Source organism: Pagrus pagrus, assembly GCF_965226575.1.
Source record: "Pagrus pagrus genome assembly, chromosome: 15".
Classification (NCBI taxonomy): Eukaryota; Metazoa; Chordata; class Actinopteri; order Spariformes; family Sparidae; genus Pagrus; species Pagrus pagrus.
This window is the reverse complement of record NC_140199.1, coordinates 30,361,018-30,379,984: the sequence shown is the minus strand read 5'-3', so window position 1 is coordinate 30,379,984 and position 18,967 is coordinate 30,361,018. Positions and strand designations below refer to the sequence as shown.

At 39.5% G+C, this 18,967-nt stretch overlaps 1 protein-coding gene across 6 annotated transcripts; it reads right to left on the bottom strand.

The window, feature by feature from the left end:
* Positions 1–905: 905 nt before the first annotated feature.
* Positions 906–18,601, bottom strand: LOC311270170 (uncharacterized protein). Of its 6 annotated transcripts, none has more exons than XR_014624195.1 (10): positions 18,515–18,601; positions 17,203–17,353; positions 16,963–17,049; positions 16,749–16,870; positions 16,358–16,656; positions 6,756–6,797; positions 6,620–6,681; positions 6,470–6,511; positions 6,191–6,286; positions 3,802–5,176 (listed from the first exon to the last, which is right to left on the bottom strand). XR_014624195.1 is itself a non-coding variant. In XM_084374909.1 (10 exons), exons 2-7 carry the CDS (start codon positions 17,302–17,304, stop codon positions 6,501–6,503), a joined length of 603 nt encoding a protein of 200 aa, XP_084231035.1. In that variant the 5' UTR covers positions 17,305–17,353; positions 18,515–18,601; the 3' UTR covers positions 3,802–4,933; positions 5,028–5,176; positions 6,191–6,286; positions 6,470–6,500. The 6 variants fall into 6 exon arrangements, 5 of the variants coding, with proteins under 5 accessions (XP_084231037.1, XP_084231035.1, XP_084231034.1 ...); XM_084374909.1 differs by lacking the exon at positions 16,749–16,870 and having other exon boundaries at positions 3,802–4,933; positions 5,028–5,176; XM_084374908.1 differs by lacking the exon at positions 16,749–16,870.
* Between the last annotated feature and the right edge of the window lie 366 nt (positions 18,602–18,967).

Genomic DNA, 18,967 nt, shown 5'->3' with positions numbered 1-18,967 from the left:
AGTTGTGTGGGATTGTATTTTTAATGCACTTATCATTATTCTAGCATGCCTTTATAATACTTAAAGTTTACATCAAGTGCACTCTCTGACTATTTATATTACTTTTCAAGTGCACTATTATGTTAATAAAAATGCATTTATAGTGAAGTTATATCACAATTTAAGCAACAAAATGGTATGTACTTGAAGTATATTATTATTATACCATATATAATACTTCAAGTTTACATCAAGTGCACTCTCTGACTATTTATATTACTTTTCAAGTGCAGTATTATGTTAATAAAAATGCATTTATAATGCAGTAATATCACAATTTAAGCATCAAAATGGTATACTTCAAGTGTAATATGAATATACTATATATAATACTTCAAGTTTACATCAAGTGCACTCTGACTATTTATATTACTTTTCAAATGCACTATTATGTTAATAAGAATGCATTTATAGTGAAGTAATATCACAATTTAAGCATCAAAAAGGTATGTACTTAAAGTATAATATTATTATACTATAATGTATGGTTTAGAAGTGTATTTGAAGTGCAATAGGTTTTGCAGGTATTAGTACTGTATAGTACATTGTGTTAGTGGTACAGAAGTATACTTAATGTCACCACATGCACTTCGATCAACTTAATTTCGGGTACCACTAGTACACTAAAAGTGTGCTACTCAGTTCTATGAAAGAAATCCACTTCAAATTATTGAAAAAACAAAATCAAATTTATTTATATTAAAACACAAAACCTCTCAACCAAGGTATCCAGGCAATTAAACAATGCTGCACGAACATAACAGTTTTAACAAAATAAAACAAAAAATGCAGTAAATTTACTGGAAAAACGATCATAGATTAACCTTGGCATAGCCCTCATTATTGTACTTCCTTCGGAGCATGGCTCGGATCTCACTGACCTCCGTATTTGGGAATTTTTCCCTCACAGCGTCTGTGGAAAAATGAAGCAGGAATTAATACTTGATTTCATATTAGGTGAAAAAAATACTATACCTGAATTATACTTTTACAGCCTGCACTAAGTACACATTTATGCTTTTTTTGTCGCCTTTATGTATAATTAAGTGTGCTCAAGTAGTCATTAAGTACTACTTGAGTACTACTTGAGTACACTTAAAGTGTAAATAGTATGTTAAATTGGAACAACTTTTTACAAACTTTAAGGCTGGATTGCACCAACAAGGTTTAACTTTAAAATCAGATTAAATCATGGTTTAAGTTTAAATTCTGTTGCACCAAACTTTATACCTAGTTTAAAATTAAGACAGATTAAAATTAAACCTCTCTTTAAACCTCAGTTTAATTTTTACTCTAAACCAAGTTTAAATTTAATTCTGTTGCACCAGAACTTTAAACTCCAATTTAAACTGTGATCGAGAATTAATTTTAAACCAGGCATGCAAACAGGTCAGGGCTGAAAAAGGTGAGAAGGATATTGGGGGGGGGGGGGAATGTTCTTGCACAGTGTGCGGTCCACCTCCCCGTACTGCACATCCTCCCTTTTGAAGAACTACACAGCTGTCTTCTCCCTGGACTGGAGGGTGTACTTGACCATTTGAATGGCATTGAATGTTTAAATGTTCATGTTTCTACTTCTATGGTCAATGACCTCATTCATCAAGCTAAAAGAAGACTCGACTCTGGGTCCATGAAAGATGCTGTATACATACCGTATCCAACGTCACCATTTTAGTCGACGAAAAGTCTTGGCATTTTAGTCTAGTTTTAGTCAAAGAAAATCCAAAGTATTTTAGTATAGTTTTAGTCAATAGTCTTTTTTCAGTCTTTGAAAGCAGATTGACAGTAATGTTAATCACAATTAATCTAGTCAAACCACTGTTTCTCACTCATCTCAGTTTTATGAGGCAGGAATACATTTATTGAAACACGGGTTAACACGTGAAATTACTCTGTAGCACGTTTCACCAGAGAAGCTCTGTTTGTACTCGCCGCACTTAGCACAGAGCACCGGTGTGTGTGTGCTCCTCACTCAGGTACACGCACACGCGCGCACACACACACACACACACACACACACACGCACACACACTGGCACCAGCGCAGGAGGAGAAAAAAACTGACGCGCATCCAGTGAAGGCACTTTTTGTATTGTAATTTAAAAGTCTGTGACGAAAAAAGAGCCACATTGTATTAAGTTTTTATTTGAATAAGTAGATTTTGTCTCGTCTTTTTTCGTCAACAAAAAATGCGTATTAATTTTGTCACAGTCAGTGTTTAAGGGCATTGATTTCGTCTCGTTTTCGTCATGAAAAAACCATCGTTGACGAATATTTTTCGTCTCGTCTGACGAAATTAACACGCGTGGTGAATCGATAAGACTGAAAGAGTGCCGGGCAGGCACTCCTCCAGTCTTATCGATTCACGATATGGCGGTGAATTGCAAGTCCTCTGCTCCACGCTCCCAGGTATAGAAATCCATATCCGCTCCCGCTCCGCAACACCCCCCCCCAAAAAAACATTTTCTCATCGGTTCAACACGATTCACGTGGATGACCTATTTTGGATTCAAAACGGCGAATTTCGCCGAAAGGTGAGAGATTTGCATGCCTGTTAAACTGACAGTTGGGAAGGTTTAACTTTAACAATGGCTGCATTTTGAGGTGGATAGAACAAAATAATGAAGTTCCTCGAAGAAAACTGAGAGACAGGCTCAATCCTCTTGAATTTTACGATGAAGAGGAATTTTTGGTGAGATACCGGATTACCAAGGAAACAGTTTTGGAGCTGAACAGAAAGACTGGACCAACTGTCAAACATGGCAGTGACAGAAATGCAGCTGTACCAACAATGCTACAACTCCTGGTTGCCCTGAGGTTCTACGCTACTGGCTGTTTCCAGAGGGTGGATGGAGACCTGTTCGGTCTACACAACTCAACTGTTTGCCGTATTGTCAGCAGAGTGTCTCGGGCCATTGCATCTCTGAAGAACCAGTACATCCGATTCTCTCCAACAGTGGAAACAGCTGCTGGTTTCTACAGGCGAGCTGGATTTCCAGGGGTGCTGGGTGCTATTGATTGCACACATATCCCGATACAGAATCTTGGTGGTGTGAATGGAGAGCTTTTCCGCAACCGTAAGGGATACTGCTCCATCAATGTTCAAGTGGTGTGTGATCAAAAATCTGAAATAACCAACATTGTAGCACGTTGGCCAGGATCAACTCATGACAGCAGGATCTTTGACAACAGTCAGCTTTGTGCCATCCTCAAGAACCAAGCTTATGAGGGCCATCTCCTTGGGGATAATGGTTATCCATGCCGCTCATACCTGATGACTCCACTTCTGAACCCTCAAACACCAGCACACTGTAAAACCAAATAAGTTCAGAGTACTCAAAACTTTTGTGGAAACTGATTACCTCAAAATATTTAAGTTAACTAACCAAATATTTTAAGTAAGTATTTACTTAAAACAGATCATTTATTAAAACTTAAACATTTTAAATTTTACTTTCATTTTATTTAAGTGCACTGTACTTAAAAGTTTTTTAAGCAGTTATTAAAACTTGTATGTATACAAACTTAAAATTTTACTTTAAAAAAAAGATTTAATTTGAGTACACTGTACTTAAAAATATTGTTTTAACATATGTAGTTTTTAAGTTCCCCCAACTTTATTACTTAGACTCAGTAGTACTTAATTAAATAAAAAAGTCAAACTCAAAAAACATACTTGTGCATAACTCATAAGCTCATGAAAATGTTATTGATTTAAGTTCCGAACACTTAATTTTTAATTAAACACACACACAACTTCAGGTACAATTTCAGTTTGTTTTAATTTTGCATTAACATTGTTTAATCCAAACAAGTATGAACAAGTACAGCAATATTACTTTAAAACCCTGCTGCAAATGTAACTGGACATTAAACAGCTCAGTCACCTCCTGTACACAAGTGAAGTGTCTGTATACGAGTGTGTGTGAGTGTGTGCCTGTATATGAGTGTGTCTGTGGCTGTATATACAAGTGTCTGTATATAAGTGCGTGTGTGTATGTATATGAGTGTGTGTGTGGCTGTATACAAGTGCATGGTGTGTGCGTTTGTATATAAGTGTGTGTGGCTGTGTGTGTGTGTGTGTGTGTGTGTGTGAACGTGTCCATCCACATGTCATGACATGACTGAGCATGTTAAAGTGCTTAAAGTAAAACATCTGTTAAGAGTTTGTAAAACAGAAATTAAAAGGATCTTACAGCTCATCAAACTGCAAAGAAATTTTAAATATAAAAAAAATGAATCAATACAACTTGTGCATAAGTCTTCCAACAAAGGACCAAGAGCTCTTTCATAAAATAAAATTTAAAAAAAATAAATACATTATTGTAAAGGGCATATCTCACAGTATTCCGATCTACATTTGTTAACTTCTAAAGTGTAACCATGAACAAGTGAGGTAGACTTGGTGAATAAAGGCACATCTCACAGTATTACAATCTACATATACTATTAAAACTTTTTTAAAGTGCAACCATGAACGAATGAGGTAGACTTGGTGGATAAGGGACATGTAAAAAGTGTGTCCTGCTTGTGCTCCTTCACTTGCACCAGCTCTATACATTATAAAGGATCTTTCAGTGAATAAATGACAGAAATATACAATTGCTAACAATTAAAACTGTAAACTTTTGTGCAAACATGAACAGGTAGCTTTTGTGGTTAGACAGCCTACCAGGTGTAACTTCCATTCAGATACTTTGGGCAACAGCATATTCAACATACTGTCACATTAAGACACTTGGCACCACAAACACGCTTCTGTATGTGCAAACAGACATGTGCATGTGCATAGACACAAAGTGTAATGTGGTCTACTCTTTCAGTAACAGGTCGTTTTTTAGATTGAGTAGGCAGGGTTTGAGTAGTTTACCATCATCAAGACCCATCAGCACTTTCTGGATGAAGGTAAAAGTGTGAATGAGTTTCCTGGGGTAGTCCAAATGTAATACATACATAAACCCAAACAACAATGCAAATGCTTCAGCCAACCTGGGGATGTTGCTCATCACAAGCTCATCTTCCACCACAATAGCAATGGATGCAGGACTGAAGTCAACTGGACTTGTAGTGCTCTCGGAGACCACCGTGACAAGGGCAACAGGCGTGTCAGTGATGTCTGGCTCAGGCGAGTCGTCCTCCTGGAATATGCAGGTTATACAAGGTTAACTTTAAGGAACTAGACAATTGCATTATATTACTTTTTCACAGGTCATGACTCAACAGCTAAATATTAGGTAGGTATTTCAACTGACGATTCTACTGGTCACCATCCAACAGGTAGGTATACATGTAAGTATGTCAATGTGTCTCATATAGGTCTTTTTAACCCTCCAGTTGTCATCGGGTCAAGGAAAGAAGATGAAGGAAGGACAGGGGGGAAGAAGGGAGGAAGGAAGGAAAGAAGTAAGGAGGGATGGAGAGACAGAAGGAAGGAAAGAAGTAAGGAGGGATGTAGGGACAGAAGGAAGGAAGGGAGGAAAGAAAAAGGGAAGGAGGGGAAGAAGGAAGGAAGAAAAAATGAGGAAGGAATGAAGGGAGGAGCAGGGAGGGAGGAAAGAAGGAAGGGAGGAGGGAAGGAAAAAAGGAAGGAAGGAGGGATGGAGGGACAGAAGGAAGGAAGGGAGGAGTGAAGGAAAGAAGGAAGGAAGGAGGGAAGGAAAAAAGGAAGGAAGGAGGGATAGAGGGACAGAAGGAAGGAAGGGAGGAAAGAAAAGGGGAAGGACGGAGGAGCAGGGAGGGAGTTAAGAAGGAAGGACCAAAGGAACAGTCAAAACAGACTGGAACAATTTGACCCGGGAGGACAACAGGAGGGTTAAAGTAATTGTTACAAGGTCAGCATGTGTGTGTGTGTGTGTGTGTGTGTGTGGTGTATTTCATGAGTGGTAAGGTCAAAAGGTCAACCAAATTATTAGCCCTCTGGGCAAGGTGAGGTCAGGGCTTTGTGGGAAGTTAAAGTTAAGGATTACAGGGCTTCTATACCACATTCTGTATGTATCCATATGCATCCACACTCACGCCTCCACACAGGGTTTGGAAGGTGGTTGCTATGTATAGTTAGGCAGCTTTTAGTGTTGAAAATAATGCTATCCATACAAAGCAAGCAATATCACCTCATTGATACTAACAGTTTTGCGAAAGCAGTGCATACTTACATTCCATGTATTGAAGAACTGTGGGTCCTCCTCACGCAGGTATACCGGGAGGGCACGTAGGGCTGCAGTGCGTCTCATGTTGACATCTTGTTCTTGCTGAAAGGACAAACAAATTGAACATTATGAACTTTTTTGCTGTTACTGTTGTAGTGCTTAAATAACTGTGCTCGGGTATCTGAGGACACAGCACACAACTTGCACTTCCACTCCATCATTTGACGTGCTTACTTTCAAACTAACATAATTCTCCTACAAGTTAGTTTAAATAATTTGGCTCACCAAAGAAAAGGGTCAGTGCTGGTCAATGTTCTCAACTTGATCCTGTGGAAACAGATATAATAAGCAGTAAGAAACCAGTTAAATTATGTAGGCGACTCAACGACAGCTTTACAATTTATTAACCCAGAATCTCAAGTTAATATTACTTACCAATAAAGTTGCTCTCAGATGATTCAAGTGACTGTAGGTCATATACAGTCAATGACATAGATCTACAAATGCACACAGACAGACAGACGTTAGCCCATTTATGGAGGGGGAGCAGCACAAGCTAAATTTCAGTTACCTTGATTCGTGTGCATGCTCGCTTCTCTGCAGCCACTTCAGCCTATGAGGAAAGAAAAAAATGGAGGTTCAATGTACGTTTGCAGATTGCATAAGCTAACCAACTTCATGTCCATGCATTACCACGGACGTAACTACAGGCATGCAAACAGGTCAGGGCTGAAAAAGGTGAGAAGGATATGGGGGGGGGGAGGACGACAGTGTGCAGTCCACCTCCCCGTACTGCACATCCTCCCTTTTGAAGAACTACACAGCTGTCTTCTCCCTGGACTGGAGGGTGTACTTGACCGTTTGAATGGCATTGAATGTTGAAATGTTCATGTTTCTACTTCTATGGTCAATGACCTTATTCATCAAGCTAAAAGAAGACTCGACTCTGGGTCCATGAAAGATGCTGTATACATACTGTATCCGTCACCATTTTAGTCGACGAAAAGTCTTGGCATTTTAGTCTAGTTTTAGTCAAAGAAAATCCAAAGTATTTTAGTATAGTTTTAGTCAATAGTCTTTTTTCAGTCTTTGAAAGCAGATTGACAGTAATGTTAATCACAATTAATCTAGTCAAACCAATAGATTCATTTTAGTCTTTTTCTCACTCATCTCAGTTTTATCAGGCAGGAATACATTTATTGAAACACGGGTTAACACGTGAAATTACTCTGTAGCTCGTTTCACCAGAGAAGCTCTCTTTGTACTCGCCGCACTTAGCACAGAGCACCGGTGTGTGTGTGCTCCTCACTCAGGCACACGCGCGCGCACACACACACACACACACCCCTGGCAGCAGCGCAGGATGAGACGCGCATCCAGTGAAGGCACTTGGATTGTAATTTAAAAGTCTGTGACGAAAAAAGATTGTATATTGTATAAAACATTGTATTAAGTTTTTATTTGATTAAGTAGATTTCGTCTCGTCTTCTTTCGTCAACAAAAAATGCGTGTTAATTTCGTCACAGTCGGTGTTTAAGGGCATTGATTTCGTCTCGTCTTCGTCTCGTTTTCGTCATGAAAAAAACCATCGTTGACGAATATTTTTCGTCTCGTCTGACAAAATTAACACGTGGTGAATCGATAAGACTGAAAGAGTGCCTGTCTTTCAGTCTTAAAGATTCACCACGCGAAAAGCTCCTTCTACTTCTTCTTCTTCTTCTTCCTCGTGTTTAACGGCGGTTGTCGTCCAGCCAAAGATACTACTGATTACTACTATCCAGCCGTTTTGCCACACACACGCCTCTAGCGTTATGGCGGTGAATTGCAAGTCCTCTGCTCCACGCTCCCAGGTATAGAAATCCATGTCCGCTCCCGCTCCGCTCCGCAACCCCCCCCCCCCCCCTCCCAAAAAACATTTTCTCATCGGTTCTACACGATTCACGTGGATGACCTATTTTGGATTCAAAACGGCGAATTTCGCCGAAAGGTGAGAGATTTGCATGCCTGAACTAGCACTGAAGTGCATAAAAGTTACCGCCACAAGTTAGCCATTAGCCTCAAAGTGAGTCGGCTAATGGCTAAGCTAGCTGCAACTTAACGTTCGTCTAAGTTAGCTACTATGCCTACTTTAGTCTATTCGGGTGCATGTAAGAAAAAAATATATTTACCAGATAAGGGCGCTTAACATAAATATCAGCGCCACACAAAGAAACTCTACGGCTGCTAACTGAAGAGAGTTACCGGCTAACATAATTACGTCAGCGTTTACGGTTGCACAGGCGCCGCAATTCAAAAATGAGCGCGAATCACCGCGGTCATTGCTAGGTACCCTAAATGTAAAAACAGCGCAGTCTAACGATCAAACACTTTATTATTTGTGATATCCATGCAACGTTATAACAAGCACAGCAGTTTTGACAAGTTTGTTTGGTTTACTTACAAGTTAATCCATGAACGAAGATGAGACGCGGACTCTCGCACACGGCAGCCATCTTGGATAAAAAAATTTACGTCGGTCAGGGCAGCAGATTCACAACGTCGTGACGTCATGACGTCCGTGTACGTAGCGTTCACTCAAAAGTGATCATTGATGGGGAATACTTTACACATAAGTGCTGTGCCACAGAAAATTAAAACTAGATTACTCGTTCACATCACTGAATAGTTATATGTTCTATCAACTATTAAACAGATTTTAATTATTGTGCCCTCAGTCCTTATAAGTTAGTAGTACTGTTGGGGTTTACAGTGCAGAGAGAAGGTACAACTCCCGTCACATTGCAGCCAGCGGAGTGATAGAGCGACTCTTTGGAGCATTGAAAAGAAGGTTTCCCTGCATTAAAGACTGCGCACAAAGCTGGACACCACCTTGACCGTCATTGTTGCAGTTGCAGTTCACTACAACTTTGGAAAGAGGCGTGGAAATGAGCTACACTTTGAAGCAGATGAGGACCTACATGAGGACATAGAGGACAGAGAGGATGACCAGGAGCACAATGCCAATCCAAGTGGGAATGCTGTGAGGCAAACTCTAATACAGAACCACTTTTCTGAATAGTTATATTAATACATGTTTTTGTAAATAATTGCTGACATTGTGGTGAAAAGTCTATTTCCACATAATAATTGAATTACTGCCAACTATGTCTGGTTGAATACTGCTTTAAGCAATATCAATAAACTAATAGTAGCTTGACCTGTCAATAAGTTTCTTTTTCAAACTGTGAAGCACAGAGAAGATACACATTGAAGAAAAGTAAAAATAGAAATTTTATTTGTAAATATTTCAGTGCAGATAGCTATACATTTTTTTTATTACCATTCATTTTACAATAGAGGTAGGCTACATGTTAAATCACTGTAAAATATTCGCATTTTATGATAAAAAAGTGGCATCAATGGTGAAACTATCGGTAAGCATCTTCTTTTTTTTCAGCAGCAACACTTCCTTCTGCAGCTTTAATACTTCTTTCTGTAGTATGGCATTTTCGATTTCCATTTCAATCTTCTCTTTCTCTAAAACCAAAATTTCCTGGTGTGTCACGTAGGGTCGCTTGTTTCTCCTGCAGCTGTTCAAATCAGATGAGGAGGATGATGACAATAAATAAGAGGAAGCTGCACCGTCTTGCAGATGCTCCTCTTGCTGCACTGGCCACAGTGTTAAAACGATCTCTATCAAAACAAAAACCAAAATATATGGCAAAAAAACAAATTAATTGGATAGGACAAATAATAACTGATTATTGACTGAGGTCAGTAAAGCGTGACTGGATTTCTTACCATCTTCCCCGGGTGAGTCTGAAGTGAGCTGGTCTAGGGCTGTAACGATTCATCGAGTTACTCGATTACAAAAATTGGTCGAGGCAAAAACTCTGCCTCGAAGCGTCGTTACATTCCTATGACGCGCAGGGATCTTGAATGTTCCATACGGACCTTTGTTAATACTACTGCGTAAAGTGCCGTACACGGACACGGAGAGCCCTCTCCGTCGCCGGAGAGCCGGAGAGCCTGACGGAGAGCCTCTTCGTACTCTCCGGGCGCGGAGTGTCCGTCACTTCTCCAGTTCTCCAGCAGCCCGGGGGGGATTGCATTGCGTATCCGCCACCACGACGGAGAACTGCGAAGGCTCGAAATGACATGCCAGAGCAGAATCAGTTTGTGCGCGTTTAAAAAACGTAGATATGATATCTGCTTTACAGACAGTTGAGACCGACGTGACATGTTCTCTCTCTCTGTCTGTCTGTAAGTGTGTGTGCACGTGTGTTTGTTTACTGTACGTCGGTCCGGAGCTCCTCCCTTCGTAAAACAGAGCGGAGGAGAATTGTAGATGTGCGACGATGAAGAAATTAATAATTAAATGAACACGGTCCGGACCGGTTCTATAGGAAAAGTGACCTTAAATGACTTCTGTTGTGATTTGGTGCTATGTATAACATAAAATTATATATAACACAGCATGCGTGCACACACATAGGTTGCTAGGTTACCATAGCAAATAGGCCTATCCCAGAGATTATATATTATTTGTTAGTAGGTGGTTAGAAGGTGCAATCCCTTTTTGTAATGTTGTATAAGACAACACTAAGGCAAAATGGCCGTTACTATTTAAGTTTGTATTGATTCATAGTGTTACATGTTATACATGTTTTACAGTAAGTTGAAACTGTATTGTTATTTAATTGTTTGCACTTGCACTAAATGTGTAAATTGCAATAAAGTTTTGGAGCCAAATGTTGGAGTTGTAAGAAATACCTCTGTTTTTTAAAGAAATAAAAGCCAAATGGTTGATCATTTTACAGCCACATCATTTTCGTCATACATTATTTGTTTTGGTTGTTTAAAAATGCAAAAAAAAAAAATATATATATATACGATTAATCGATCGATAAAGTGCTAGATTAATCGATTCCAAAAAGAATCGATAGCTACAGCCCTAAGCTGGTCCAAGATGCCGTCGTCGTCATACGGATTTTGCAATGGCTCCATCTGCTGCGGGATGAGGGAATTGATTTTCTCCACCAGTGAATCATATTTCTTTGGCGGAGGACCTCCTCCTGTGATGAACATCTCTCGTCTCACAGTCGCCGCATCTTTTTTGGCTTTCGTTTTCAAGTTTTTCCAGCAAGCTTTAAGCTGAGCAACGTCTCTTTTCTCCTTCACTCCGGTCGATCCGTTAAAACTTTCAGCCAGTTGCTGCCAAGCAGTATCTTTCTTTTTCACCGTGCTGTTGTCCGTTTTCTTGTCTTCTATTATTTCCCCATATTGATCCATTAATTCAGTCAGCAAGTTTTTCTCAAAGGAGGAAAAGTTTGAGCTTCTCTGCCGAGCCATAGTAACGTTGCCGATCTGACGTTAGGCTAACGGTTTTGCTGGCTAGCAACAATGTAACGTTTAATCGGAAAAGCACCCGTTGAAACAGTCTCGCTCTTTTTTTTTTATATAAATCCGGGTTCCTGACAGCCCGCTTCCGATGTAGCCTATATATTTAATTGCATATTTAATTATTAATTTTAATTTCGATATCCACAATTATCCCTATTGATTTAAATCAGTTTAAACTAAGCTTAAATTCAGTTAAATTGAGTTTTATTAAACTGAGATGAAATTAAAATGGTGCAACAGAGCACTGCTTAATTTTAAACTTGGATTAACTCATTTTAAACCTAGTTTTAGTAATCTCTGATTAGGGCTAATCTAAGATTAAATTAAACCTTGTTGGTGCAATCCAGCCTAAGTGTACTTAAGTAGTACTCAAGTAGTACTTAATGACTACTTGAGCACACTTAATTATTCATAAAGGCGACAAAAAAAGCATACAGCATACTAAATATGTACTTTAGTACACATTTAGTATGCTGTACTTTAGTACACTTAGGCTGGATTGCACCAACAAGGTTTAACTTTAAAATCAGATTAAATCATGGTTTAAGTTTAAATTCTGTTGCACCAAACTTTATACCTAGTTTAAAATTAAAACAGATTAAATTTAAACCTCTCTTTAAACCTCAGTTTAATTTTTACTTTAAACCAAGTTTAAATTTAATTCTGTTGCACCAGAACTTTAAACTCCAATTTAAACTGTGATCGAGAATTAATTTTAAACTGACAGTTGGGAAGGTTTAACTTTAACAATGGCTGCATTTTTGAGGTGGATAGAGCAAAATAATGAAGTTCCTCGAAGAAAACTGAGAGACAGGCTCAATCCTCTTGAATTTTACGATGAAGAGGAATTTTTGGTGAGATACCGGTTTACCAAGGAAACAGTTTTGGAGCTGAACAGGAAGACTGGACCAACTGTCAAACATGGCAGTGACAGAAATGCAGCTGTACCACCGATGCTACAACTCCTGGTTGCCCTGAGGTTCTACGCTACTGGCTGTTTCCAGAGGGTAGATGGAGACCTGTTCGGTCTACACAACTCAACTGTTTGCCGTATTGTCAGCAGAGTGTCTCGGGCCATTGCATCTCTGAAGAACCAGTACATCCGATTCTCTCCAACAGTGGAAACAGCTGCTGGTTTCTACAGGCGAGCTGGATTTCCAGGGGTGCTGGGTGCTATTGATTGCACACATATCCCGATACAGAATCCTGGTGGTGTGAATGGAGAGCTTTTCCGCAACCGTAAGGGATACTGCTCCATCAATGTTCAAGTGGTGTGTGATCAAAAATCTGAAATAACCAACATTGTAGCACGTTGGCCAGGATCAACTCATGACAGCAGGATCTTTGACAACAGTCAGCTTTGTGCCATCCTCGAGAACCAAGCTTATAAGGGCCATCTCCTTGGGGATAATGGTTATCCATGCCGCTCATACCTGATGACTCCACTTCTGAACCCTCAAACACCAGCAGAGAGAAGGTACAACTCCCGTCACATTGCAGCCAGAGGAGTGATAGAACGACTCTTTGGAGCATGGAAAAGAAGGTTTCCCTGCATTAAAGATGGACTGCGCACAAAGCTGGACACCACCTTGACCGTCATTGTCGCAGTTGCAGTTCTCTACAACTTTGGAAAGAGGCGTGGAGATGAGCTACACTTTGAAGCAGATGAGGACCTACATGAGGACATAGAGGACAGAGAGGATGACCAGGAGCACAATGCCAATCCAAGTGGGAATGCTGTGAGGCAAACTCTAATACAGAACCACTTTTCTGAATAATTATATAAATACATGTTTTTGTAAATAATTGCTGACATTGTGGTGAAAAGTCAATTTCCACATAATAATTGAATTACTGCCAACTATGTCTGGTTGAATACTGCTTTAAGCAATATCAATAAACTAATAGTAGCTTGACCTGTCAATAAGTGTCTTTTTCAAACTGTGAAGCACAGAGAAGATGCACATTGAAGAAAAGTAAAAATAGAAATTTTATTTGTAAATATTTCAGTGCAGATAGCTATACATTTTTTTTATTACCATTCATTTTACAATAGGGGTAGGCTACATGTTAAATCAGTGAAAAATATTCTCATTTTATGATAAAAAAGTGGCATCAAGGGTGAAACTGTCGGTAAGCATCTTCTTTTTTTTCAGCAGCAACACTTCCTTCTGCAGCTTTAATACTTCTTTCTGTAGTATGGCATTTTCGATTTCCATTTCAATCTTCTCTTTCTCTAAAACCAAAATTTCCTGGTGTGTCACGTAGGGTCGCTTGTTTCTCCTGCAGCTGTTCAAATCAGATGAAGAGGATGATGACAATACAAAAGAGGAAGCTGCACCGTCTTGCAGATGCTCCTCTTGCTGCACTGGCCGCAGTGTTAAAATGAACTCTATCAAAACAAGCAGTATCTTTCTTTTTCACCGTGCTGTTGTCCGTTTTCTTGTCTTCTATAATTTCCCCATATTGATCCATTAATTCAGTCAGCAAGTTTTTCTCGAAGGAAGAAAAGTTTGAACTCCTCTGCCGAGCCATAGTAACGTTGCCGATCTGACGTTAGGCTAACGTTTTTGCTGGCTAGCAACAATGTAACGTTTAATCGGAAAAGCACCCGTTGAAACAGTCTCGCTCTGTTTTTATATAAATCCGGGTTCCTGACAGCACGCTTCTGATGTAGCCTATATATTTAATTGCATATTTAATTATTAATTTTAATTTAGATATCCACAATTATCCCTATTGATTTAAATCAGTTTAAACTAAGTTTAAATTCAGATAAATTGAGTTTTATTAAACTGAGATTAATTTTAAATGGTGCAACAGAGCTCTGCTTAATTTTAAACTTGGATTAACTCATTTTAAACCTAGTTTTAGTAATCTCTGATTAGGGCTAATCTAAGATTAAGTTAAACCTTGTTGGTGCAATCCAGCCTTAGGGCCGGATCTACTAAGATCCCAAATTGCTTGTACTAATCTGTGAGCGCAATCTAGAAATTTGCGTGTGGGGTTGAACCGCGGTTTGCGGGCGATTTACTAAGAGTGATTGCGTTAATGACAACAGGTGCAAACGTGTTGGAGACACGCCTATTTAAATGAGGGTTTAGCGTGTTTCATGGGTTTCAGCATGGCGAGTTTGAGAGAGCGAAAGCGCAAAGTGAAATTGGACCCTTTGGAACTAGAAGTGTTGGTAGAGGAAGCGAATTAACATTTCAAGGGTGAAAAATGCGTTCTCGGCGTCTCCTTCTTGCAACAATAACCGCAGCCATGTGTGCGCAATTACGCATACAAACCGTTTGCACCTCCCTTTGAGACGTGTTAAATATAGACGCAGTTTCTATTGGCAAAATTGCTTTCAGGTTCGATAAATCACTTTGCGTGTGCTAAATTAATATATTTACATTTTCTCCACCCACAACACGCACAATTGCATGTAAACGCCCCATGTTGCATATTCATTGGTGCAAACGTACTAACTGGATGCAGACGCGCTATTTTGCACCTTTGGCAGACACAGCCCTTTTTGCGCACTGTTAGTAAATCAGTTTGTACATTTTTTTGCGTGTGCAAGGAGTTTGCACACGTTTTAATACATGCAACCTTTAGTAGATCCAGCCCTTAAAGTTTGTAAAAAAATTCTCGATCACAGTTTAAATTGGAGTTTAAAGTTCTGGTGCAACAGAATTAAATTTAAACTTGGTTTAGAGAAAAAATTAAACTGAGGTTTAAAGAGAGGTTTAATTTTAATTTGTCTTAATTTTAAACTAGGTATAAACTTTGGTGCAACAGAATTTAAACTTAAACCATGATTTAATCTGATTTTAAAGTTAAACCTTGTTGGTGCAATCCAGCCTTAAAGTGTAAATAGTATGTTAAATTGGAACAACTTTTTACAAACTTTAAGTGTACTAAAGTACACCTGCACAAGTACACCCACCACCTGATTTGAAATACACTTGCAGTACAATTATATAAGACCAGCAATATGTTAAAAATATACTTAAAAGGCTTTAAAATGTAATTGATAGTTGTGTAGGATTGTAATTTTAATTGATCATTTGTTTATTTGTTTTATTTATTAATTTTTTGTTATTGATTGGTAATAATTCATAGGAAATTAGAAAATGAACATTATTTATGCAGACAGTGTGGAGCTCATCTGACCTGCCTTTAGGTCAGGTTTTTTGGTGACATCATTAGCTTGTGTTTTGCAATTATGGGATTCTTGTCAGTGGCCAATCGGACATTAAAAGCTGCAATATTAAAGAACAAGAATCACCCATAATTGCAGCAACAACCATTCAGTCCATTTATGGCAAGTATTGTTTTGACGTCTACCAAGAGTCAAGACCAGAGTGTATCGTGAAAAGACAAAGTGTTTGAGGGATTGAGTAAAGACTGTGAACACCAGGACAAAGACCAGTGCAAGCTCCACATTGCATGACACAGATAAAACATGGAGCATGCAAACCATATACAAGGCTTGAGTCTGCGACCATAATGGTACATTACTGATGATTATTTATCAAACCACCAATGGTCATCCCCACAACAGAACCTAACAAGTAGTCAAATAAACAGGTAGTCAAATAAAATCTGGGTCTCGAATGAACTCCCTGTGCGTATATAATTTGCATGCCAACAAAGCATAATGTATAAAATTGTTATAAATCTCGGGATTTATAGAGAAGAAACTCCTTTATGAAAAGAAAATATACATATATTAATATACAACTGAAGAGTGAAATCAAATGTCTTGTGTTATTAAATAATGTAACAAGAAATAAACTGTACCTTTGGAGGAACTGTTGAGCGTAGTCCCACTGGGTAGTGTATGTTGCAACAGTAGTTACTCCCGAACAGCAGGCAGGATGGCTCATAAAGGATGGAGCGGGGCTGGGAATCCTCACAGAGGCCGTAGAGGGGGTCCTCACAAAGGATGGAGCAGGGCAGCGGGGCCTCACAGAGGATGAAGTTGGGCTTGGGGTCTTCACAGGGGACAGAGGAGAAGGAGAAGGTCTGGGAGTCCTTCTAGCCACTAAATTCGGCTTTACTGAGGCCAACTGTGCTCCACCAAATCGTGATTTAGTGAACTGGAAAGAGAAACAATAATGATGAGTTAATTTTATGATGCAACGCATATAAACAATTCATACAAGACATTAACTACCGCAACAGTATTCACCATAGCTAAACTTGGAGGGGGCGCTGGAAAGACTGCTGGGCTGCATTATCAGTTGCATCAAGGGCTGAGACTGAGACCGAGACCACAGACTGGACATCAGCAGGAGACTGAGTGGCAGGCTGCTAAAACAGCAGCATTATGACATGTGCTGTAACAGCAACAGCATAACAGCAATGTAAACAGACATGCGAGATGCAATTTTTCTAAAGCTCACCTTAATAGTGTGAAATCCACAACTAGAGGCCATGAACCCTCTAAAGAGGGTGGTCTGTCCACGGGCCTGCATGGGGCATTTCTCAATCTGAAACAATCAGAATTGTATTCAGCCTGGATCGAGACACTCAGTGTACAGTCCATGGTCAGATTAATACAATCTGCACCATCAGAATGACTATTTCTCATCTAGTGATATGCATGGTCATGAGTAATAGGTGGATATTTTGCTGTACTTTACCTTCTGGGAGAGATCATGCCATTTGCGCTGCCTCGGGGCTGGTCTGTTGCCTCCTCCAGCAGGCCAAGCCCCAGAGCTGGCGAATGTCCTCAGTCTCACCATCCACCTCCCCTACTCCCATTGCTTTGTGGCTCTTTGGTTTAGTGCTCATCTGAAGACAACATGGAAATAATAACAGTGGTTACAACTATGAATCACAGCACAGACATAGTGTGCTGAACAAGTGTGTAAGTCTTGTGAAATTCCAATCTCTGTGCAATTACCACATTTACAGGCTATATTTTTTGATTAATGCTACACAGCATTTTATCTTTATATTACAAAGATGTGCTCACTTCTGTGCAATTATCCAACTGTGGTCAGTGAGAGGTGTATATCATGTATACATTTATCTATTTTGATTTTATTTATCAATTTATTAATCTTTTCCTCTACTTTTGACTCTTGAGCTGCTATTACAAGTTACTGGTGTAGGATCAATAGAGGTCACGTTATTTTGTCGTTTTTGCATTCAGATACTGTACTGACATGACTATACTGTATCTGCAGACATGAACAGCTTTCATACATAAGCTTCAGGTTGGCTAAGGTCCGTTATTTCTTGGAAGTAGTTTAAATTGAAATCATAAACTAAGCAGCTAGACGACCGGTTAACATGTAGGCTAAACCAGTAGACTGTACAAGTGTACTAAGCAAAACAACTTAACACTGAATGTGAACAGGTAAACACGTGTTGACCTATGGCCCCAGACCGGACGGGAGAGCGCAGGGGAGTCCGTTTTCCTCCTGGGCTGAAGCCGGTTAGCTTCAGGGCTAACACCCTTCACTTCACTTTGCTGCCAGACAACAGTTGGTAAAACAATAGGAGAGACGTTACGTGGTGTGGAGAATCTTGTGCGTTTATTTGGCTACATACTGAACTGCACATGCACGGCTAACCTCTTCCTCTGCTCCGCTAATGTCTGCTCCAACCTCACCTGCTGCCCGCTCCACTACACACACACAGACTCTACGCACACACGCACTGCTCCTCTTCATCATGTAATATTACACTGTGCTACTGAAGCACATACACACAGGCGTAACGCTGCCGCTACCAAGAGCAGTAATAATAGGTTTACTTACAGTTACAGTAGCTGTAAGACTGACGTTAGCTAACATTAACGTTGGTTATCTGGCTAGCTACGATGACTGAAGTTGCTGAATCACGTCATGACTCGCCAACGAAATCATAAAATTAGCCGGTGTGATGAATGGAAGTATAAAATGTATGACCATTCAATCAGAAAATAAAAACACTGAATGTACTTACTGTGAATCAGAAGTAGGCTTGTGCTTGCTTCGCTTCGAGACGGAGACTTTAGCTGCTCAATGTCATTCAACAGCAACGTGACCAGGATGAAGCGCCGTGAATGGTGGAGCTCAAGGAGGCGGAGCTGAGCGCAGTGCGCTGATTGGACGGCAAAGATGCAAACGTTGCTATTTGAATTAGGCGCCTTTCTTTCCAAACAATATTTTAAAAAAAATCCCTGCTCAGATTGACTATAATATACTGTAACAATGTGTTTTTTCCATAGGCTAAATAAACTTATATCTTTCTGACAATCAAGTATTTGTGCATTAATGTAAGTCTGTTTTAAAATATACGTTTGCTAAGTATATTTTATTTCAAAGTACTTATAGTACTATATTAGTATTCATAATAAAAGCATACTGATTTCAAGTCTTTTGTAATACACAGTATGATTTACTAAAGTGCACTTTA